The 20,457-nt window shown below is 36.8% G+C and overlaps 1 protein-coding gene across 1 annotated transcript in view; it reads left to right on the top strand.

Moving 5' to 3' along the window:
• The window catches only part of ZFPM2 (zinc finger protein, FOG family member 2), a 510,399-nt gene that overhangs the window by 238,288 nt on the left and 251,654 nt on the right, over nt 1–20,457 (top strand). Inside the window, exon 4 of the mRNA XM_062188119.1 lies at nt 18,001–18,119. Coding sequence (XP_062044103.1) covers nt 18,001–18,119 — 119 coding nt within the window. The remainder of the gene's footprint in view (nt 1–18,000; nt 18,120–20,457) is intronic.

The following is a 20,457-nucleotide window of genomic DNA, read 5'->3' as shown; positions in this document are numbered from 1 at the left end:
ACTAACAATATTCTCAGTGAGGTTAAGTGGGAATCTCCATGATTTATAATTGGAGTTGTCTTTCACCCCGCCCGAATGATGCTGGCCTCTTCCTTTGTAATTCCATTATGTATATGCAAATTAATTTCTCTTAAGTGCTTTAGAATTTATTCTATTAAGTAATGTCATTTCAAATCTTGTTTATATTATTGCCTTACTTCTAGCCCCTGCTTATTTCAAACTTCCACTCTGATTTTGCCAACTTGATTATAATTCCAAATAAGGAAGCTGACACTAATTTTTTTTAAATTCCATGTTACAGAGAAAAGGAAATATAGTGGTTCCCCTGGTTGTGATCAAACAGAAAGGTGGAAGTGTTTGCTTCTTTGTAGGTACATGTTGGGTTTGAAGTCCTGATTTAATGATCTCCAGTTGACCAAAACTGCCTAAAGAAGGTGATCTTCAAAGTGCAGAATGTTTACAGGGCAGGTGGAAGGGCGAATGAAACAATAAATAATGTGGTCAGAATGGAATGCTATGTGCTTTTGGTTGCTCCTGGAACCATAATTTTTCCTGACCTATGATGGATTACTAATAAGTATAAAATGTAATGATAAGTACTGTTATTGTGTTTTAACATTGTTTTGCCCATACTTTGTTGTTGTTGAGAATTCAAAAGGATGAAACACACACACACGTATGTACACACACACATAAGATTCATTTCATTTATTTGAAAATCATAGAAAAAGAGATAAAGAGATATTCTTTTACCTGATTCACTCCCCAAATGGCCACAACAGGCCATTTGAGGGCTGGGCCAGGCCAAAGGTGCCTAGAACACCAGCTGGATCTCCCAAATGGTTGGCAGGGTCCCAAGCACTTAGGGCATCTTCTGCTGCCTTTCCAGGTACTTAGCATGAAGCTGGATTAAAGCAGAGCAGCTGGAACTCAAACCAGTGTTCTGTTACAGGGTGCTGAACCACAAGTGCTGGCTTAACCCACTGTGCCACAATGCTGGCTCTGGGTCAGTGATACATGTTAAAGATATTATTTTTTCCTGAAGGTATGCTTTTCTTAAGTTTCATATCCTTGATTTAGATATATTGTTATAATTCTAACAAATAGCAAAAATTAATGATCATAATGATAATTATAATGCATCTGCAGTTTAATAGGTTTCTAAGGAATAAATTGTGATTTTCATAAAGAGAGGTTTATAAGTGAAAAGCAGTATAGTAATTAGTATTTTTGAAGAAATAGTGGAAGGAGTGCCTATTTTTATTTGGAATACTGCCAATTTTCCCATCAAGAAATTAGGATTTACCCTGACTTTGCAGAGTAATTGTCCAGAATACATTTAATTGTCATTTGGTAGACCACTGTTTGTCTGGAACTTCTATTTCTTCCAAGTGGCTCTCTGTCATGTAAGTGAATGACTGCTGTTATTCTTCAATCTTGATCAACTCTTGTCCTCTACGTTGTCACTTATTTCATTGCATTAATTTGAGTCAAAGCCCTCTACTGAGATGAAAGGAAAAAGGAGGTAATACATACATCTGTACTAAATAACTTAGAAAAATAAAGAATTATATTTGCAGATCTGGAAGATTGCTTTCATAAGTGGTGTATTATGGGTATCAGTTTATTTCCCAGTAGCTCATTCTGTATGTTTTTATGGAAGTGAGAAGACATAGATTAAGGACTCAATGTAGTGTCTGACATATTTTAACTGCTCAACAATGTGTTTTATTTTTGTTATTTTACAATTGAAAACAAATAAGGAGAAAAATGAAGAAAATCGAATGATCACCAGTAAGGTAGAATAAATATTTTCTTTTGTTTTAAATGTGCATTATTTTTCAGTAATTTATAAATATGTTGCTCATTTTCTCCTCTCTGGAACCCTCTAATGTCAGGAGAACAGTTAATCCTGATGATCTAGAAATGGAATGGTGACCTACCTTTGATGGTGACCTTCACAGCTACATACCTTCTCCTGGCTTTGCTATGGCTAAAGAAATAGCATTGTGGGGTTACTATGGACTGAATCACTTCATTACCTATGTGGGTAGAATCAGCTCTAGGAGCTGTTCCTGTCACCTTTGGGATTAAGTATGATCTTTCTTGCCTCATTTTTCTTCATGTTGAGTGTGGAAGTGGTTCTAGATGAAAGCTGGTACTGGATGGGCTAATTACAATAACCAAGCAAGTCCACATTAAGAGATACAAATAGTTTTCATCCATATGCTTCCCTTTCTTCCTTAACTAGAAAGCACTGAGATAAAATCAATGACATTTATAGATTTCTTATTAGGTGACCAACATTATATATTGAGTTCCTTACCTGTGAGGTCTCATGTTCACTACAAATATGGAAGCAACAATTAGGAAATTAAACTGGTGCCCATGGTAAGCAATAAGTCAGTGGATGCACAGAGAATGCAAGCTGGTGCTGAAGGTGGTCAAGGAAGTTTCTTCTCGTACGATCTGAATTATTGAATCCTAGGGGTGTATATAATGCCCACTGCTAAAGATTTATGAAATCTGTATAAGAATTTGTCAAATTGAATTAATAATATCTCATTGGTTATCTTCTTATTGTCTGCATATGCAATTATTTCCCAGCATACTCATGAAAATATCATTTTTTAAAAATTTCTTCTTTTTTTGTCAGTTTCATTTTATCAGAAAACTCAGATTTCAGAGACACTCATGTATTTGGTGGAAGAAAAATAATAGATTATTACAAATTAAGAGTAAAGTGCTTCAATATTTGTTGTTTGTCTTTGCAATGACAAATCTTTGCTTGGGGTCTATAAAATTATTTTTCTCTTATTTGAAAGACAGAGACAGAGAGATAGACAGAGACATATTCCATCCACTGGTTCACTACTCAAGTGCCCAAAATAGTCACACTGGACTAATAACCAGGAGGTAGTAACTTGATCTTAAATTTCCTACCTCAGTGGCAGGATCTGAAATTCTTGAATGGTTATCTGCTGCTTTCCCAGGGTATGTATTAGTAGGAAAGCTGGATTAGAGTGGAGCTGGAACTTGAACCGGGAATTCTGATAAGGAACATAGGAGTCCCAAGTAGCATCTTAATTACTGCACCAAATTCCTGCCCATATTTTGACTCAAGCTAAGAATTGTGCATAATAAATTTCATATTGCTGTACCTGTTATACTTTAATTATGTTCTAGATAACAGTACAAAGAATCAGAGTGATCTTAAAGAATTCTGTTTACTGTCTATGGTTTTAAAAAGTCAATGCATCTACAGTGGAAATGTGTTGTAAGTTTCTATTGAGAGCTTATGATGAGTTAGCATTACTTTTTTTTTTCCTATTAAATCTTTTTTTTTATTAAACTTTTATTTAATGAATATAAATTTCCAAAGTATAGCTTATGGGTTACAATGGCTTCCCCCCTCCCATAACTTCCCTCCCGCCCGCAACCCTCCCCTTTCCCGCTCCCTTTCCCCTTCCATTCATGTAAAGATTCATTTTCAATTCTCTTTGTATACAGAAGACCAGTTTAGTATATATTAGGTAAAGATTTCAACATTTTGCCCATATAGCAACATAAAGTGAAAAAACTACCATTGGATTACTAATTATAGCATTAAATAGCAATGTACAGCACATTAAAGACAGAGATCCTACATAATTTTTTTTTCAAATTAATTAATTTTCTATGCATTACTTTTAAAAGTAAGCACATTAATACTGGCTTGTGAAGCCAGTATTCCCACATAAGAATACCTGATTCAAGTCAGACTCCCTGCTAATACATGCCCTGGAAGGCAGTGGTGGTGGCTCAAGTGGTTGGGTCCCTGCTACCCACATATGAGACCTGGATTGGTTCCCAGCTTTTGAGCTTTTGGGTAGTGAATCAGCAGATGGGAGCTTCTCTCTCTCTCTCTCTCTCTCTCTCTCCAACTCCCTTCCTACTAAAATAAAGTTTAAAAGTCTTCATATTTGACAGGTACATTTTATTCCAAACATACTTTTTAGCTACTGGTATTTACTTATGAAACTTTTGATATCTGTAGGTAATATATATTTGTTTACATAGCAGAGTTTTAAAAGTATCATTTAAAATTAATAAAATTTTGTTTATATGAGTATAATAATGATGTTAAAGATATAGAGTATTTTTTTTTTGAATAGCTGTTGACTCCTGGCATTATACAGCTAATTTAGATAATTATGGTCACTTCTAGTGCCTGATTCTGATGGCAAGCATCACACCCCAAGTTCTGACTGAATTCAGTAGAACTTCAACTAGCCAGTCATGGGAATCAGTGAGAAAAGGGACTCTTCTGTCTTCAAGCACTGTGAACTGGAAGGCCATGATAGATATATTTGTTGATGAGCTCACTTCTCTGGTCTTGACTGCTTAAAGTGATAGCTTCCAGGATTATTATCTCAATTTCAGCAGTTCATGTGAAATTATCAAGAAGTAGCCAAGTGAATTTTTGTAATAGTAACAATGTGTTAGGAGAAGAGAGCCATATTTAAATTGAAGGAACCGTATAGGATATTTTCTGGCAATTTTTAGAAATACCATTTTTAGCTAAAATTAACTTATTTTCAGTACTCAATAATAGAAACTATTACTATCAGTTATGATTTCTATGCTATTGAAACTGCTTTTTACATTAAATTCCAGCCATTTGTTCTATCTTAATTTACAGTAACTTTATTTTTTTTTTACTTTTATTTAATGAATATAAATTTCCAGTGTACAGCTTATGGATTACAATGGCTTCCCCCTCCCATAACTTCCCTCCCACCCGCAACCCTCCCCTCTCCTACTCCCTCTCCCCTTCCATTCACATCAAGATTCATTTTCAATTCTCTTTATATACAGAAGATCAATTTAGTATAAAGATTTCAACAGTTTGCACCCACATAGAAACACAAAGTGAAACATACTGTTTGAGTACTACTTATAGCATTAAATCACAATGTATAGCACATTAAGGACAGAGATCCCACATGAGGAGCAAGTGCACAGTGGCTCCTGTTGTTGACCCAACAAATTGACACTCTAGTTTATGGCGCCAGTAACCATCCTAGGCTGTCGTCATGAGTTGCCAAGGCTATGGAAGCCTTCCAAGTTCCCCGACTCTGATCATATTTAGACAAGGTCATAAAAGACAGAGTTAGGATAGTAACCAATGATCCTAAGAGTGGCATTTACCAGGTTTGAACAATTATACAGCATTAAGTGGGGAAGAGGACCATCAGTACACACAGGTTGGGAATAGAACCATTGGTGGTAGAGTAGAGGTTATGATTACAAAGGAATGAGGCCCAAGTGCACTAGACAGGGCCTAGAACAAAGGACAGAGTCATTATTAGAGGAGCTAAGAAAGGTGCTGTCTAAGCTACAAGTAATTTTTCTGATTGAGAGGCAAATAGAACCTGATAGAAGGGGCTTGATAATAATCTGGTGGGCTTTAGGCCTTGTAAGTTAAGAGGCCCAGACCTATCTATCTCTTCACATGGGGTATATCCTAAGGGAGGTGTGAACCTCCTAGGGGAAGGCACTCTGTTGACTTTCATTACTTGGCTGGCCTGGGAGGAGAGCTGGCCAGGTAAAGGCAGGGGGCATCTCTAACAAGAAATTTACAGTTCTGCCTGCAATGTTGCTGACCCTACTTGACCATCCCCTCAGCTGCAGTGGTCACTTTGGAAGTTGGGCTGAGTGAAGGGCTTTTCAGCTTAGAGCCAATAAGATCTGTGGCTCTGACCTGGGCATCCTTCGACTCCAGGGCAGGTCCATTTCCAGTGATCCAACTCTTGGCAGAGCTGCCAGGGCTCTTCACAAGTTGTCTTCTGCTGAAGCCCAGGCTTACCACATTGAAAGCCACTGAAGTGGACTGGCCTGTTGGGTCTCCTTGAGGGCAGATCACTGTACAGATCAGCCATTAATAGGCCCGCCACCCATTGTTTCTGATGCCAAGCTTTCTTTTCCTCCTGGTTTGTGTTAAAGCAGACCAGAGGATGCAAGTCAAGGGAGTGCCCAAGTCCCATCTCTAATCTTCAGGCCACTATAGTCACAGGCATGTTCTGTAGTAGTTTTTCTAAGGTAGACAATGCCCATGAGGAAAATTATATCTTTAAAACTTTCTCTCCCTTTGGTCTGAAAGGGAGTTTTTTTCTACTTACTGTATACTTCGCTGATGGCGAAGTGAATCTAGCTATGAGATTATTATTTAAGTTCTTATTTTGGCTATTCTATTACAGAAATATGTTAGCCATCTCTTGTATAAGGTCTAAAGATTAAATTGTGCATCCTACAGATTCCTTCATAATAGAATTAGTTTCCTACCTTGAAGAGAATAGAGAAATGAAAGAACAAGTTGGGCTTAGAATAGAGAAATGAGGGAGCAAGTCCTAGATCGCTTGCTGACAATAGCAATATTACATGAATACTTAGCAAACCGTTTCAACCATTAGATAACAACTTATAAAACATTTACCAGAAGGTCCAATGTCTTCTATAAATTTTAAGTATCATGTATTTGAAAACACCTCTAAATATCTAACATGGTGTAGTTTGTTTAGCCAGTAAACTTAAGCACAACCATCTAAAATGTTTTTAGTTTCTTTCTACCAACACATTTAAAACATATGATACCCAGATTGAGGTCACACAAATTAAAATGTATCTTTGATTGATTTTAGCAGCTTAAATTTATGGACAATCTTATCTATAAGCCATTTAAAATAAAACTCTTAATAAAATTTCCCCATGTGGACATACAATATGTACACACATATAACATAGCATAATAGACCAATATAGCAATTTTAATAATAGCTTTTAAAATCTTTAACTCTTTTTGTAGATTGCCAATTGATTTGAATTGCTTTTTGTTTTTAGTAACCTCAGTTAACCATACTTTCTCTCAGTTGGAACTGTTAATACATTATTGGCTTCATCTGTTTACAGAGCCATCCCAAAGTACTGAACACAATAAAAGTGGCTGGAAAAAGTCCATAGGAACCTATAGGAGGACAGCTAAACACAGAACCAACAACGCTTTAGTTTTATGAGCAGCACATCCTATATAACTATGGATGACAAAAGACTTTAAGTCGCCATGTTTAAAATTATAAACTCATCAACCAACAAGAGGCACTTGCTTACTTCACAGTATTTTTGAAAGCACCTGTAGGATTTTACAAGTATTTAACCCTTTAGGCCTCTGGGGCTTTCTCATTAAGATAACTATCATGTCTAGTAACACAAGATCATTAGACTTTTTAATTCTCAAACATTTGTATTAATAGCATTTTCCATTATAGAAACTTAAAGTCTGGTACCACATCACATCTTGACAGTCCTTCTAATATAATCCAAATAGCCTGATTATTTGGTGTCTCTGTAAGATGAGAGACATAGGTCCTTCGATTTTTTCAGTTGGGCCCAAACTGGAAAAACCAAAGTCCAGGATTTACTGGAAATTTTAGAGACCAGATTGTTTGAAACTTTGATTTTTTGAATGCCTGTCAAGAATGCCAAGAAGGCTCAAAATCCAAAATATCTGGTTGAAATAAGATTCCTTAAAATCATGACATAACATAGACCAAATTTGATCATTGTTACAAGGTGATTATTCAAGTCTTTGAAAATAAGCACATATTTAAATAACCCATAGCTCTTAATAAAAATTCAGCTGTTTTTGAACAATTAGAATTTAACAGACATCAAGAGAACATAATAGATTACTTTAACACATTGATTTAACAGAGCATCAGAGTTTAATTCTATGTCAAAGAGAAATTGAGCTTCCTGTGATCTTTTGTTGTGAGGTTTCCTTCCTTTACCTTCTTTCATATTGGTGACCATGTTTCTGTGTTTCTGTGTGTAACACATCTTTAAGCATATTTTGCAGGGCAGGATGAGTGGCAACAAATTCTTTCAGTTTGTGTTTGCTATGAAAAGTCTTAATTTCACCTTCATTCACAAATGAGAGCTTTGCAGGATATAGTATTCTGGGCTGGCAGTTTTTCTCTCTTTGTACCTGGGCTATGTCTCGCCATTCCCTTCTAGCTTGTAGGGTTTCTGATGAGAAGTCTGCTGTGAGTCTAAGTGGAGATCCTCTGAGAGTAATCTGGCGTTTCTCTCTTGCACCTTTTAGGATCTTTTCTTTATGTTTCACTGTGGTGAGTTTGATTACAACATGTCGTGGTGAGGATCTCTTTTGGTCATGTTTATTAGGGGTTCTATGAGCTTCCTGTACTAAGATGCCTCTGTCCTTCTCCAAACCTGGGAAATTTTCTGCTAGTATCTCACTGAAAATGCCTTCTAATCCGTTCTCCCTCTCCATGCCTTCAGGAACTCCTAGAACCCGAATGTTGGGTTTTTTAATAGTATCCTGTAGATTCCCGACAATATTTTTTAGATTTCTAATTTCTTCTTCTTTTCTTTGGTTTGCCTGTTTCCTTTCCTGTTCTCTGTCTTCTAAGTCTGATATTCTCTCTTCTGCTTCGCCCATTCTGTTTTTTTTGATCTATTGAACTCTTCATTTCATTATGATTTCTCGTCACTATCACAGTTTCTTGTTCCACTAGTTGTTTCATTTCATTTTGATTCCTCCTTAATATTTCACTTTCACGAGAGAGATTTTCTATCTTGTCCATTAAGGATTTCTGTAGTTCAAGAATTTGTTTTTGAGAACTTCTTAATGTTCTTATCAATTTTTTGAGATCCGCTTCTTGCATGTCTTCGATCTCATCATCTTCATAATCTTGAATTGGGGTGTCTTTTTCATTTGGGGGCGTCATAGTGTCTTCCTTGTTCTTGTTACCTCAGTTTTTGCGTTTGTTGTCTGGCATGTTGGAGATATTTGGTTTCTTCACTGTGGTGTTTTTTCTTGTTACACTATGGCTCTATATTAAGTGGACTGTCTGCTTTCAGTGGAGCCTTAGAGGCTTGAGATGAGTGTGGACTGAGAGCTGTGTTTGGTTCCTCAGGGTTGAGGGTGTGTCAAAGATGACACTCCCAGGTTAGGTGTGGTAAATCTCTCTTTCTTTTTTGATTCAAAAGGGAAGTAATTCCGCACAGCTGAATGTAATTGGAGGTAGTTAGCAGGCAAATGATATGCCCACAGGAGCCAGAGATCGGAAGCTCTTTCCCAAGGACCACACAGGGAATCTCTGCTGCCCTCAGTGTGGGCTCCAATTCTCCTGCAGTCTCCCACTGGGTTGCCAAGTTAGATGCTAATCTCCTGTTATTTCACCCCTCCCCCCGAGTCAGGTTTTTCTGCTAGGCTCAGGGCTGGTGCAGACCTGAGGTCGCCCTGCTTATGACGTATGTCCAAAATGGCGCCTGCTCTGTCTTGCTCGCCTTTGAGAGGTGAGCGGAGAGAGAGAAACTTGTGTCCGTATCGGTCACTTTTTTTTATTTTTTTCCTCTCTCTCTTCTAGTTAGCCTGGTGAATTTTTCCCCACGGAGTTTCAAGCCTCGTTCCCTCTAGCCTCCTCTTTCTGCTTGCCCGCTGGTGTCTCAGGCCATTGAGGTTCAGCTCACCTCGCGTTCCAGCGCTGGTGTGTTGAGTCTGCCGCTGGTGTCCCGAACCTGGGCTCCCATGCTCTCCACGCAGGTCCACTGTGAATCACTAGTTCCGGAAGAGTTTCCTCTGCTGTTTCATCCCCTACTCTTCCTTGACCCTGCAGTATCTCCACTTATATTAAACTGTCTCTCCCCCTGACTAATAGTATGCTCCCTGCCTATTCCGTTCTCACTCATTGAACATCTGCTTTACATACAATTTAGCTTACATGTTTAAATGTTCCTGTTATTATTGCAGTGTGCTCAGATTTTAAAGGGATTGTTTCTGACTTATTAAAGGGGAGGGATGTTCTAGACTGCCCTAGTCCTGTGCGAGCCCTCCCTTTGAGATACCATCCTGATGACCCGTTTGTCTCAGGAGATTTTATTTTCCTTTTACCTTCACCTAAATCTTGTTTTGGACCATAATTATCTTGCCACCACTAAGTAGCTGTAGCTCTGTGTGTCATGACCTGAGTAAACATGGGTAAAGATTCTCTGAGTGAATGTAGGTAAATAAATGTTTGTGAGGCAGAGGAAAGCATCAAATCTTAGATCTGAGCACCTAGTGCTGAGTTTATGGAGACCATATTCATGAGTAGTGACTGCCTGCCTACCTGCCTCTCTTCCTTCCTTCGCTTTCTCCCTCCCATTTCCCTCACGTCCTGTCCCCTCACTCCCTTCTTTCTCTTTCTAATCTGCCATTTCTCTACTCCATATTCAAGTTGAAAAGGTGAAGAAAGAAGGAAAGTAGAAGAAAAGGAAAGGGGAAGAGAAAGGAGGAATAACACATATGTTGGACATACATGTACTGAACAGACTGGATGTGTTAAATGTAAGACAAGTTAGAGAAGGGACTTCCCCTGTGAGTTTGCAGTAGTTTTGTATAATTTCACATTAAAAAGTCATCTCTGAAGAAAACACTATCAATGGAGATAAAAAAAAATTAGGAGACATTTTGGTATATTCAAATATCTTTTACCTTTTGCATTCTTGGGAAGAAAAGATTATGAATTTATCACTTCTTAGGCTGATAATGATGAGATATATTTAATCAGTTTTTTTGCAGAATAATCATCAATGTAAGAAGTGGGGGAACTGCATAGTTTGAACACTGTATCTTGCATCCTTCTTTCTGAAATTCCTGAGACAGAGATGTAAAAGTTTATTGTCGACTTGATAATCACATAATAAGTTTGTGGCTGTTCCCCCTGTGATGCTTTCCCAGTGTTGTATTTGTTTAATCTTTCCCACCACCTTGCCTCCCTCAAAACCCACCCTGTGGCCCTGTCCTGCAGGCAAGCATGTGCTGCTTACCAAATTGACTGACAGCTAATCTTAAAAATGAATCCACTCTAATGGCTGCTGATATGATACTAGGGCTTGAGGTCAATCCTTCCACATGGTTAAGTTGTTCAATTGTTTTTTAAAAGAGGCTTTCTGATAAATTATGAGAGGATCAGAAAACCAGGTTTAAAGTCCTAGTATCAGTACTAATTTTGCAACTTAAATTTAAGTCACTATAGCTTTCAGCCCTAGCACAATAAATTTGATAGAAAATCCTAGCTAGTCTAGTTTTTACAACCCTATGAGGTGCAAAGCATTGTGGAACTAGCTAGAAAGTTGCAGGTAAAGAGATAGAAGCATATACAAATCACTATTATAAGAAAGAAAATGATAGGAAAATGTTAGTTATAAATGGCATGCTGTGAGAATTAAAAAGGACAGATCATCTTTGCACTTCCAGCAAGAGAGGCTGCGTGAATCAGTGACTTGTTCATCAAAAGAATGCACAGTTGAAATATGACACTAATGTTGGGTGTTTGGAGAAGTAAATCAGACAGCTAAGGGGTTGGAAATACAGCAAGATTGACTATGCACTACACCTCTGAAAAACAGTGCCAAGGAGCCTGTGGCTGACAAAGCTCGCATTGTCAGTTATGTGTGACTTAGGAGTTACACAACTGTGAAGATATAAAATACCCCTGAATTACAAATACATGCAAATACAAATACAATATATGATCCTTAGGAATTGTGTTTTATGAACATTTTCTGAAATTAATAGTATTTTTGACAATGGAAGTTCAAATTTTAGAAATAAGCAACTTAGTGCCAATAGTTTGGCCTTTATCTTTCTCTGGACTGTGTAGTATACTGGTAATGGTATTAGACAAGAACTCACGTATATTCATTGGTGACACGTTAAAATTTTGGCACCTTTATGATTCTATTTTTCACTCTATTTTTCAATTTTTTTCTTTAAAAAACATGATATTTGCTATACTTGTTCTCTGAAGAAACATTGAAAACTCTCTAAAAGAACAGTATTTTAGACTGGTCATCTGTCCATTTTTATTATTCACTGAGAGTACTTCAAAGTTTATTGCTTCCTGGATTTGAATTATTGCAGTCATTTTTCCCACATTATTTGTTCTTCAGTCAAGTAATTCTGCCATCCTTTGGGTCTCTAAAATGGCAATTCAAAACTCACCTCCCCAGTTCCAGGAGGAACCTCTTATAGACATTTTCCTTTGGAAAAAAAATCCTAATTACAGTCAATATTTAAAGATTTTTATCTGTCAAAGCTTGTCAGTATATTTGCCTTATATTCCATCTAACCATTTTACCATATTAAAAAAATAAGACTATATCTCAATTTATTATAGGTGTTAAGCTAAAGCAGTATCTAATAAGTCAGTATACAAGTACTAAAATACTTAATGGAATGTAAAATTTAAAAATACACTTATTTTGGTGCAAAAAAAAAATCCTGAATCCTTTGCATAGCTTTTTCATGAAAGGTAGAGCAATAGAGAGGCAGAAAGTGGGTGGAGGAGACACAGAGACAGAGGGACAAAGAGAGATGAGAGATTGTTCATCTTATGGCTCACTCCCAAAATGGTCACAACAGACACACACTGGGCCATTCCAAAGCTTTGAGAGTAGCCATGCTGGACTCCCCCATGAGTGGCAGGGGTTCAACTACTTGAGCCATCTTTCACTGCCTTCCCAGGAGCATTAGCAAGAAGCTGAATCACAAGCAGAGCAGTTGAGAATGGAACCAGAAATCTGATTTGAGATGCTGGTGTCACCACAATGTCAGTCCCTTGCCATAAACTGTTTGGTACCTCATGTGTGTGTGTCATATATATATAATACATATTTAATGTCAATATATAATACTTATCAATACCAACAATGACTTGTGTTAAGTTCTATTGTAAGTGAACTATATGCTCTTGAAATAATGACTACAACCTGCGAGAAAGCATACAGATTTAACAGGCCGCATGTTGACTAAATGAATACTGTTGATTACAGTTTTGAACCTTAAATATCATGAGGTTAACTGGTGTTTCATCCTAAATGTTCCCTAAAAATTATTCCTCTCAGATAGGAGCTATGGTTGGTTTTTATCTCAAGTTTCTCCTTCAGAGTTTCTCTTCTAAAAGGAAAACTCAGCTTCTCTGACCAGTTCTCTGCATGTCCTGACCTTTGTACGTCCCTCCTGCTGGTAGACTGACTTTTTGCTGCTGCTCCCCCACTGCTGTTTCCTGTGTCTACTAGTCAAGGCCTCTTACTTCCAGGATGGTTCCCCACTAACCACATAGCTCTGAAACATAACCTCCCCATGCTTCTCAAGATGTGGATCAGGAAGTGGCACTGGGTCAGTCTGTGACATGGAGTGGTGTCTGGAAGGTCAGAGAGGCCTTGCCAGCAAAGATGCACACTGTGCCAGGTTTCCTGAGCAACACTGTCAACTCCCCTCCCCCTTGCAGCAGTTGAACAATATCCAGTGACTGCAGCTCCTGCTCCCTTTGATTTTTCCAAATATTTGTGTGAGCTGGGCACATCCAGGTGAATATTTTCAGACGTGTGGGATGAACTGTTTTGTCCTGTTTCTTTGTTCATATAAATGGATCATAGAAAAAGAGCAAAGTATGGCAAGTCCTTTTTCTCAATCTTGAACCTGCTCTGTGTATATAAAATTTATTTTGCACGTGTATGTGAATGTGAAGATTTATTGTTACTTCAGACCATAGTATTGCTTTTATAAATACCTAAAATTTTCTACCCCATTACCAATGATACTGCTACCTACATACATGTTTTGTCTGGTCTGTTCTGTATCTTTGAAGATGGTAATTGACAGGTCCCAGTGAGTCTTACCATAGAAAGAATATCCAACCTCAGAATCAGTCCTTAGAGCCAATCAGAATAATGGTGTGAAAGGTCCCGAAGATTGTATTACATACCAGTATTTGATAGTCTTTCCTTATAAATTTGCTTCCTAAACAACTTTCATTTCTATGACATTTTAGAAATTGTAGGCACAGGGAACATTTTACATTCTTAAGAAATGTGGTGATTTAACTTGCTGAAGGTTTTAGACAATTCTGGTGTCTTGTTTTAGAGTTTTTAGGTACTGAATGCATCACGTGGAAAGGGAATGTTTCTATTTTGCCACCACCATTATGTTATCTTTTCCAGTGCAATTACAAGCTAATTCAGGGCTCTTTGTGTTAGACTAATAGCTTCTGATTCACTGCTGTCACCCAGTACCTCTTCATGCACTTTTAATGCCATCTGCAGTGCCCCCAGCACTTACCTAGGGTGAGCATTTTTCTCTAAGTAGAGACTCATCTTTGGCAAATCATTAATGGAACATCAAAAAGATCCCATCTGTTAGAGTTACATATGGCTAAGATCAGAATTATCAAATATCTCATTTTTTTCTGTATTCTTTTTTTTTTTTTCTTTTTTTTCTCCCTTTCTTATCCACACAATAAATGTAGTTGTCAGCAGGATAAGTTCATGCGCCGGATAAGGTCACAATTCCATTTAGTGACAACTTCCAACAGTAGGAACTTACAAGGTTCGATTTATTAAAGAGTCGGAAGGGATAAGATCACTGCATGGCCAGCCTGATTTATCAGGGTTTGACCGGAGTACTTGAATAGAGAATGTCGTATTTCAAGTTTATGTTCAAAACTGTAGTTTAGTGTGTGTGGTGACTGTATGACTCAAAAATTGAGAAGGAGAATTAGAAAAGGTACCCATAGAAGGGAATTTGTAACCACCAACCAAGGATTCTCATTTATTGAGCCAAACTGTGCTTAGATAAGGATCAATATAGCATAATATAAATAGTTTGTCTTAAAATGCAGATGAAGCATGCGGTTGCTAAAGCCTGAGGAGACACATGTAGTGGCAAGATCAGGGTCTGGCTGTGCAGAAAGTCTGTAGTGAAATGGTCTAACCCTCCTGTGTATCTGGCAGGCAGCTGTCAAATGGTTAAACCATAAAATAGCAAGAGCTCTGCCATACTTTGGCCACCTTGGCTGACTTTGAAAATGTTTTGAGAGTTTTAGAATCTTTGAGCGCTTTTTGAACTCAGCATGACTTCAGGGCTGTCCATGTTTGATACCATGATGTATAATGTTTTCCAACCATGAAGAAAATATAAATATGGGTTCTGACGCTATAGCCTTCTGCTATAGTAAGGCCTGATAAATATTATGAGTTAATTCATGTGGTCTGCTTTGAAATTTGGTTATATATTTAAAACCAAGTTCAAACCAATCGGAATTTCATTTTCAGCAATTGAAATTTGATCTTCTGTCATCTCATTTACTTGCAACCATGTCTACTATGAAATCTGAGCTTAGAGTTAAGAGATGTTCTGTAAACACCATATATGTTTATGCCGTCAATGCTGAATTCAGTTGAAGCATGCTTGCTGATAACTAAGCAAAAAGGCCTATTTCTTGTCTGTCATCTTTTGGTGTACTACTATTTACATATGCTTTACAATCTTAGAAAGGATCCTATTAAAAAGAAAGAAATCAGTGTCTCAATAGAACCTTCAATGAAAAAAGAAATATGAGGGCATCAGTGATGATTGTAAATATATTTTCTATCAGTGCATTTATTTTATTTGGGTCAAAAGCTGAGTTGATGTTTAAAAAAAAAACCTGCTGGATGTTTGCTAGTGAATTTGACTTACAATTTTTTTTTTTTTGTAAAGCAAAGCTAACATAAGTCTGAGTAATCACAGACTTTTAGAAATATGTATTATCAAGAAGATAAGAGAAACAGCCCTCAGCACTAACAATATTATCTTTTGCAAAAATTGATTAGTCCATCTTATGTGTCTCAAATATTTTCTGTGAACTTAACCAGCATGGTCAAAGTGAAGCTTCTTTTTGAAGAATAGCTACAAAAACATGAGTTAGACAGAGAAATCTTTATTTTTCATCCTTCTCCATATTTCACAGATGAGGTAATATAGTAAAAGGTGAAGTAGATGTAGATGAGGCAAAGGCTAGAATGTTGGACAAATGGACAAATGAACTATATGAATGCTACAATAAAAAGAAAAGACAGGAGGAAAACTTTCTTTTGTCTCTAAAATCAACTGTAATGATACTAAAATGGAGATAATGATATTATCTGTACATTCTGAATTAGCTTGAGAGTGTGATACCTAAGCACTAATATGTTATTTACTATTAAGTCATCTATTTATAAAACCATCTGTTACATATTAAATAATTCTAGGTCCATTTTCCTAGGTTCATCTTCAGTAACTAATACAGTTAAAGAAAAAATGAGCAATATGTGTTTGTCTTAATTTAATGAATTCTTCCTTGTATATTTCAAGTTCTTGAGAAGATATGGATAATGTGCAAAGAAGGGAGAAAGAAAGCATAATCCTTGAATTTAAAGTTTTGACCACAAACATGGAATTTTTATGAATATTACATCTTTATTGATCAGATTCAGATAAATATATACTCCATAATATACAATTTTTAAACATTGTAGAACATTTTAGCTGATTATGCTTTACACAGTTGATTTTGTTTTTCAGTATAAGTGGTAATAGAAACATGAAAAGGAATGTCTGATATTTTAGTTATTAAGTGGAGGTGACATAAATGTGCAGAAGTGAAAATAAGAAGATGGAAGATCTCTGTCCCTTTCTCTGTTGCTCTGACTTTCAAATTAAAAAATAATAAATAAAAATTTTAGGAAATATAAAAAGATCATGATTGAATCTCCAGATTTAAAGATAGCTATTAACTTAAGAAACTTAGGCCAAATTAAGCAACAATTTCATAATATGTTTCCTGTCATATACCTTACACATCATTACAAATGTAATTATTCAATAAAGTCTATGTTTTTCTTTCTTTGTTTTCATTTTGTTGGATAGGTAGAGAGACAGAGACAGAAATCTTCTATCCACTGGTTCACTCCCGAAATGCCTGCAGCTGCCTTGGCTGCAACAGGCCAAAGCCAGGGACCAGGAACTCAATATAGGTACCCCACATGCATGTTAGGGACTCAGTTACTTGGGACATCACCTGCTATCTCCCAAGGTGCTGGCATCAAAAGCATACCAGGACTGTAAACCCAGTCACTCCAGTATTGGAAGTGTGTGTCTCAGGTGACATCTTAACCACTACACCAGATGACCACGCCCACTTATTTCTTAAGCAAGGCTTCAGTGACTTCCTGCTTTAATGTGTCCATTGTCTTTACTTTCTGTTTCTTTTAAATGACTTAAATATTACTGTGAAGGAAATGAAGGGAAGAGGATGTGGGGCATTTACCCTATCAGTTAAGATGGCTGCACCCCACGTCAGCTTGCTATCCAATTCAACTGCAGTTCCTTGCTAATGCAGACTCAGAAATAGCAGAGGATGGCTCAAGTAGTTGGGCTCCTACCACCCATGTGTTCCTGGATCCTGTCTGGGTCCTAAAAGCCGTTGTGGGCATCTCTCTCTGTCTCTCTCTGCCTCTAAAATAAATAAATAATGACTATTTTTCCTTTTTTTTTAAAAAAGAAAAAATATAGGAATAAGACTGTGCTAAGCTATTTCCTCAGTGTTTTTGTCCTAACCATTTTGGAAATGTAGAATCCTATCAAAACTACTAAAAGGAAAAAAAAGTAACAATTTTGTCTAAACATTTTTATTTGGAAAATCTAAAAGTTAAGTAATAAGTTAGTAATAATTTCAGAAAATTATCAAAGTACTTTCAAAGATGTTCTAGATATTGTTCTAGTATCATGAATAAATATGAGAATTCAACCTTTAATGATTGTTCTAATATGTGTTTTCTGTCCATTCTGACATACAATCAGTGCTTTTTGAGGAAGTGCATCCTTTCTGGTTTTTCAAGATTTACTAAGGAAATTGACTTCCATAGATAATGCATGTGAAAAGGTGCAAGAAAGAAATTGGACTAAATTTGCATATAATTGTACTGACACATTTCTATTTTCCTCTCAGGATAACAAGATCAATTATTTTTCAGACAAGCTAATTAATTCTCTATTAAAGTCCTGAGAAAGGGGTGTGTTTAAAGGAAACACACAACAAGAGGTAGCTATTTATTTGAAAGTATTCTAAGAACTTCTGTTTTCCTTGTTTGCAGGAGAACTGGAAGTGTTTCAGAAAGATGGGGAAAGAAAAATTCAGAGTCGGCAGCAACTTCCAGTGGGGACAACCTGGGGACCATTCGCTGGGAAGATGGACTTGAATAATAATTCAGTGGTATGTTCATGGTCTGAGATGGTCAACTCAGTCTTTTGCCACGCCTAGAAATGATCTCTGCTTGCTTCTATATGAAATCACTAAAATAACAGTTTGTTTTCACTTTTTTATAGAATGTAAGACTTGGAAATTTTCCAAGTGTATTGTCTCTGATGTTAATAGATGGAGAATTTAGAGGGAAACAGGTTATTTATAGTTAATGGTTGGAAACTAAGGTAATTTATAAGGTTATTGCTTTATCTGCTTAGCCAGACTAGCACTGTTCACATTTAATAATATGTAAAATTGCCTTTATTTTTAAAGTGACACAAATTAATTGTCATACTTTACAGGTTTACATTAAGAACAAGAAATAAACAACTTAATTATTCCTTGGTAATAATGTTTGTACCTTTAAGAACAAGGATGAATGATTAGTCTTATAATTTTTATTGCCAGCTGTTTTGTAAAAGTTCTGAGATCAGAAAGTCTATAACTTGGTAAAATCAGGTAGATAAATGTATTAATTAGGTGTTTGAAAAAATACAGGGGAGATGAGTGGTTTCGAACTTCATTTCTTTTTTGTGTGTGTGTGTTTTTTTTCATTTATTAAACTTTTATTTAATGAATATAAATTTCCAAAGTACAGTTTATGGATTACAATGGCTTCCCCCCTCGCATAACTTCCCTCCCACCCGCAACCCTCCCCTTTCCCACTCCCTCTCCCCTTCCATTCACATCAAGATTCATTTTCAATTCTCTTTATATACAGAAGATCAGTTTAGTATATATTAAGTAAAGATTTCAACAGTTTGCCCCCATATAGAAACACAAAGTGAAAAAAATACTGTTGGAGTACTAGTTATAGCATTAAATAACAGTGTACAGCACATTAAAGACAGAGATCCTACATAATATTTTTTTAAATTAATTAATTTTCTATGCCATTTCCAATTTAACACCCGGTTTTTTTTTTTCATTTCCAATTATCTTTATATACAGAAGATCGATTCAGTATATAATTAGTAAAGATTTCATCAGTTTGCACCCACACAGAAACACAAAGTGTAAAAATACTGTTTCAGTACTAGTTATAGCATCACTGCACATTAGACAACACATTAAGGACAGTTCCTACATGGGATGTAAGTACACAGTGACTCCTGTTGCTGACTTAACAATTTGACACTCTTGTTTATGGCATCGGTAATCTCCCTAGGCTCTAGTCATGAGTTGCCAAGGCTATGGAAGCCTTTAGAGTTCGCTGACTTTGGTCTTATTCCGATAGGGTCATAGTCAAAGTGGAAGTTCTCTCTTCCCTTCAGAGAAAGGTACCTCCTTCTTTGATGGCCCTGTTCTTTCCACTGGGATCTCACTTGTAGAGATCTTTCATTTAGGTCTTCTTCTTTTTTTTCTTTTCCATGGTATCTTGGCTTTCCATGCCTACAATACTCTCATGGGCTCTTCAGCCAGATCCGAATGCCTTAAGGGCTGATTCTGAGGCCAGAGTGTTGTTTAGGACATCTGCCATTCTATGAGTCTGCTGTATATCCCACTTCCCATGTTGGATCGTTCTCTCCCTTTTTGATTCTATCAGTTAGTATTAGCAGACACTAGTCTTGTTTGTGTGATCCCTTTGACTCTTAGACCTATCAGTGTGATCAATTGTGACCTGAAATTGATCACTTGGACTAGTGAGATGGCATTGGTACATGCCACCTTGATGGGATTGTATTGGAATCCCCTGGCACATTTCTAACTCCACCATTTGGGGCAAGTCCGATTGAGCATGTCCCAAATTGTACATCTCCTCCCTCTATTTTTCCACTCTTATATTTAACAGGGATCACTTTTCAGTTAAAATTTAAACACCTAAGAATAATTGGGTGTATTAGTTTCCTGTTGCTGCTAAACCCATTCACCACAAGCTTTGTGGCTTTAAACAAGATTTATTATCTTGTAGCATTGAAGGTTGGAAGTCCAAAATGGGTCTCACTGGGCTAAAATTGAGGTGTCTGCAGGATTGCATTTCTCTTTTGGAGGATCTAGGTGAGAACCTGTTTTACTCCCTTCTCAGCTACTTAGAGCTGTCCCAGTCCTCGTGGCTCATGGCTCTGCCATCTTGAAAAATAGCAGTAGCCTTTATCCCTTCCACATTCTAATTCTGACTTTTGGCCTCTTTCTTCCACATTTAAGGATGTTTATGTTTATATTGCGTTCACTTGGTAATCCAAGTTAGTTTCTCTATTTTTAGTTGAGCTGATTACCACCTGTACTTTTGTTTTTGACTTAATTTCCATTTGCCACATAATATAACAACAGTAAAAAAAAAGATTCAGAGATTAGAATGGGAATTTTT

This window comes from Lepus europaeus, chromosome 4, assembly GCF_033115175.1.
Source record: "Lepus europaeus isolate LE1 chromosome 4, mLepTim1.pri, whole genome shotgun sequence".
Classification (NCBI taxonomy): domain Eukaryota; kingdom Metazoa; phylum Chordata; class Mammalia; order Lagomorpha; family Leporidae; genus Lepus; species Lepus europaeus.
Note: the sequence above shows the minus strand (reverse complement) of the source record. Positions and strands in the feature narration are given on the sequence as shown.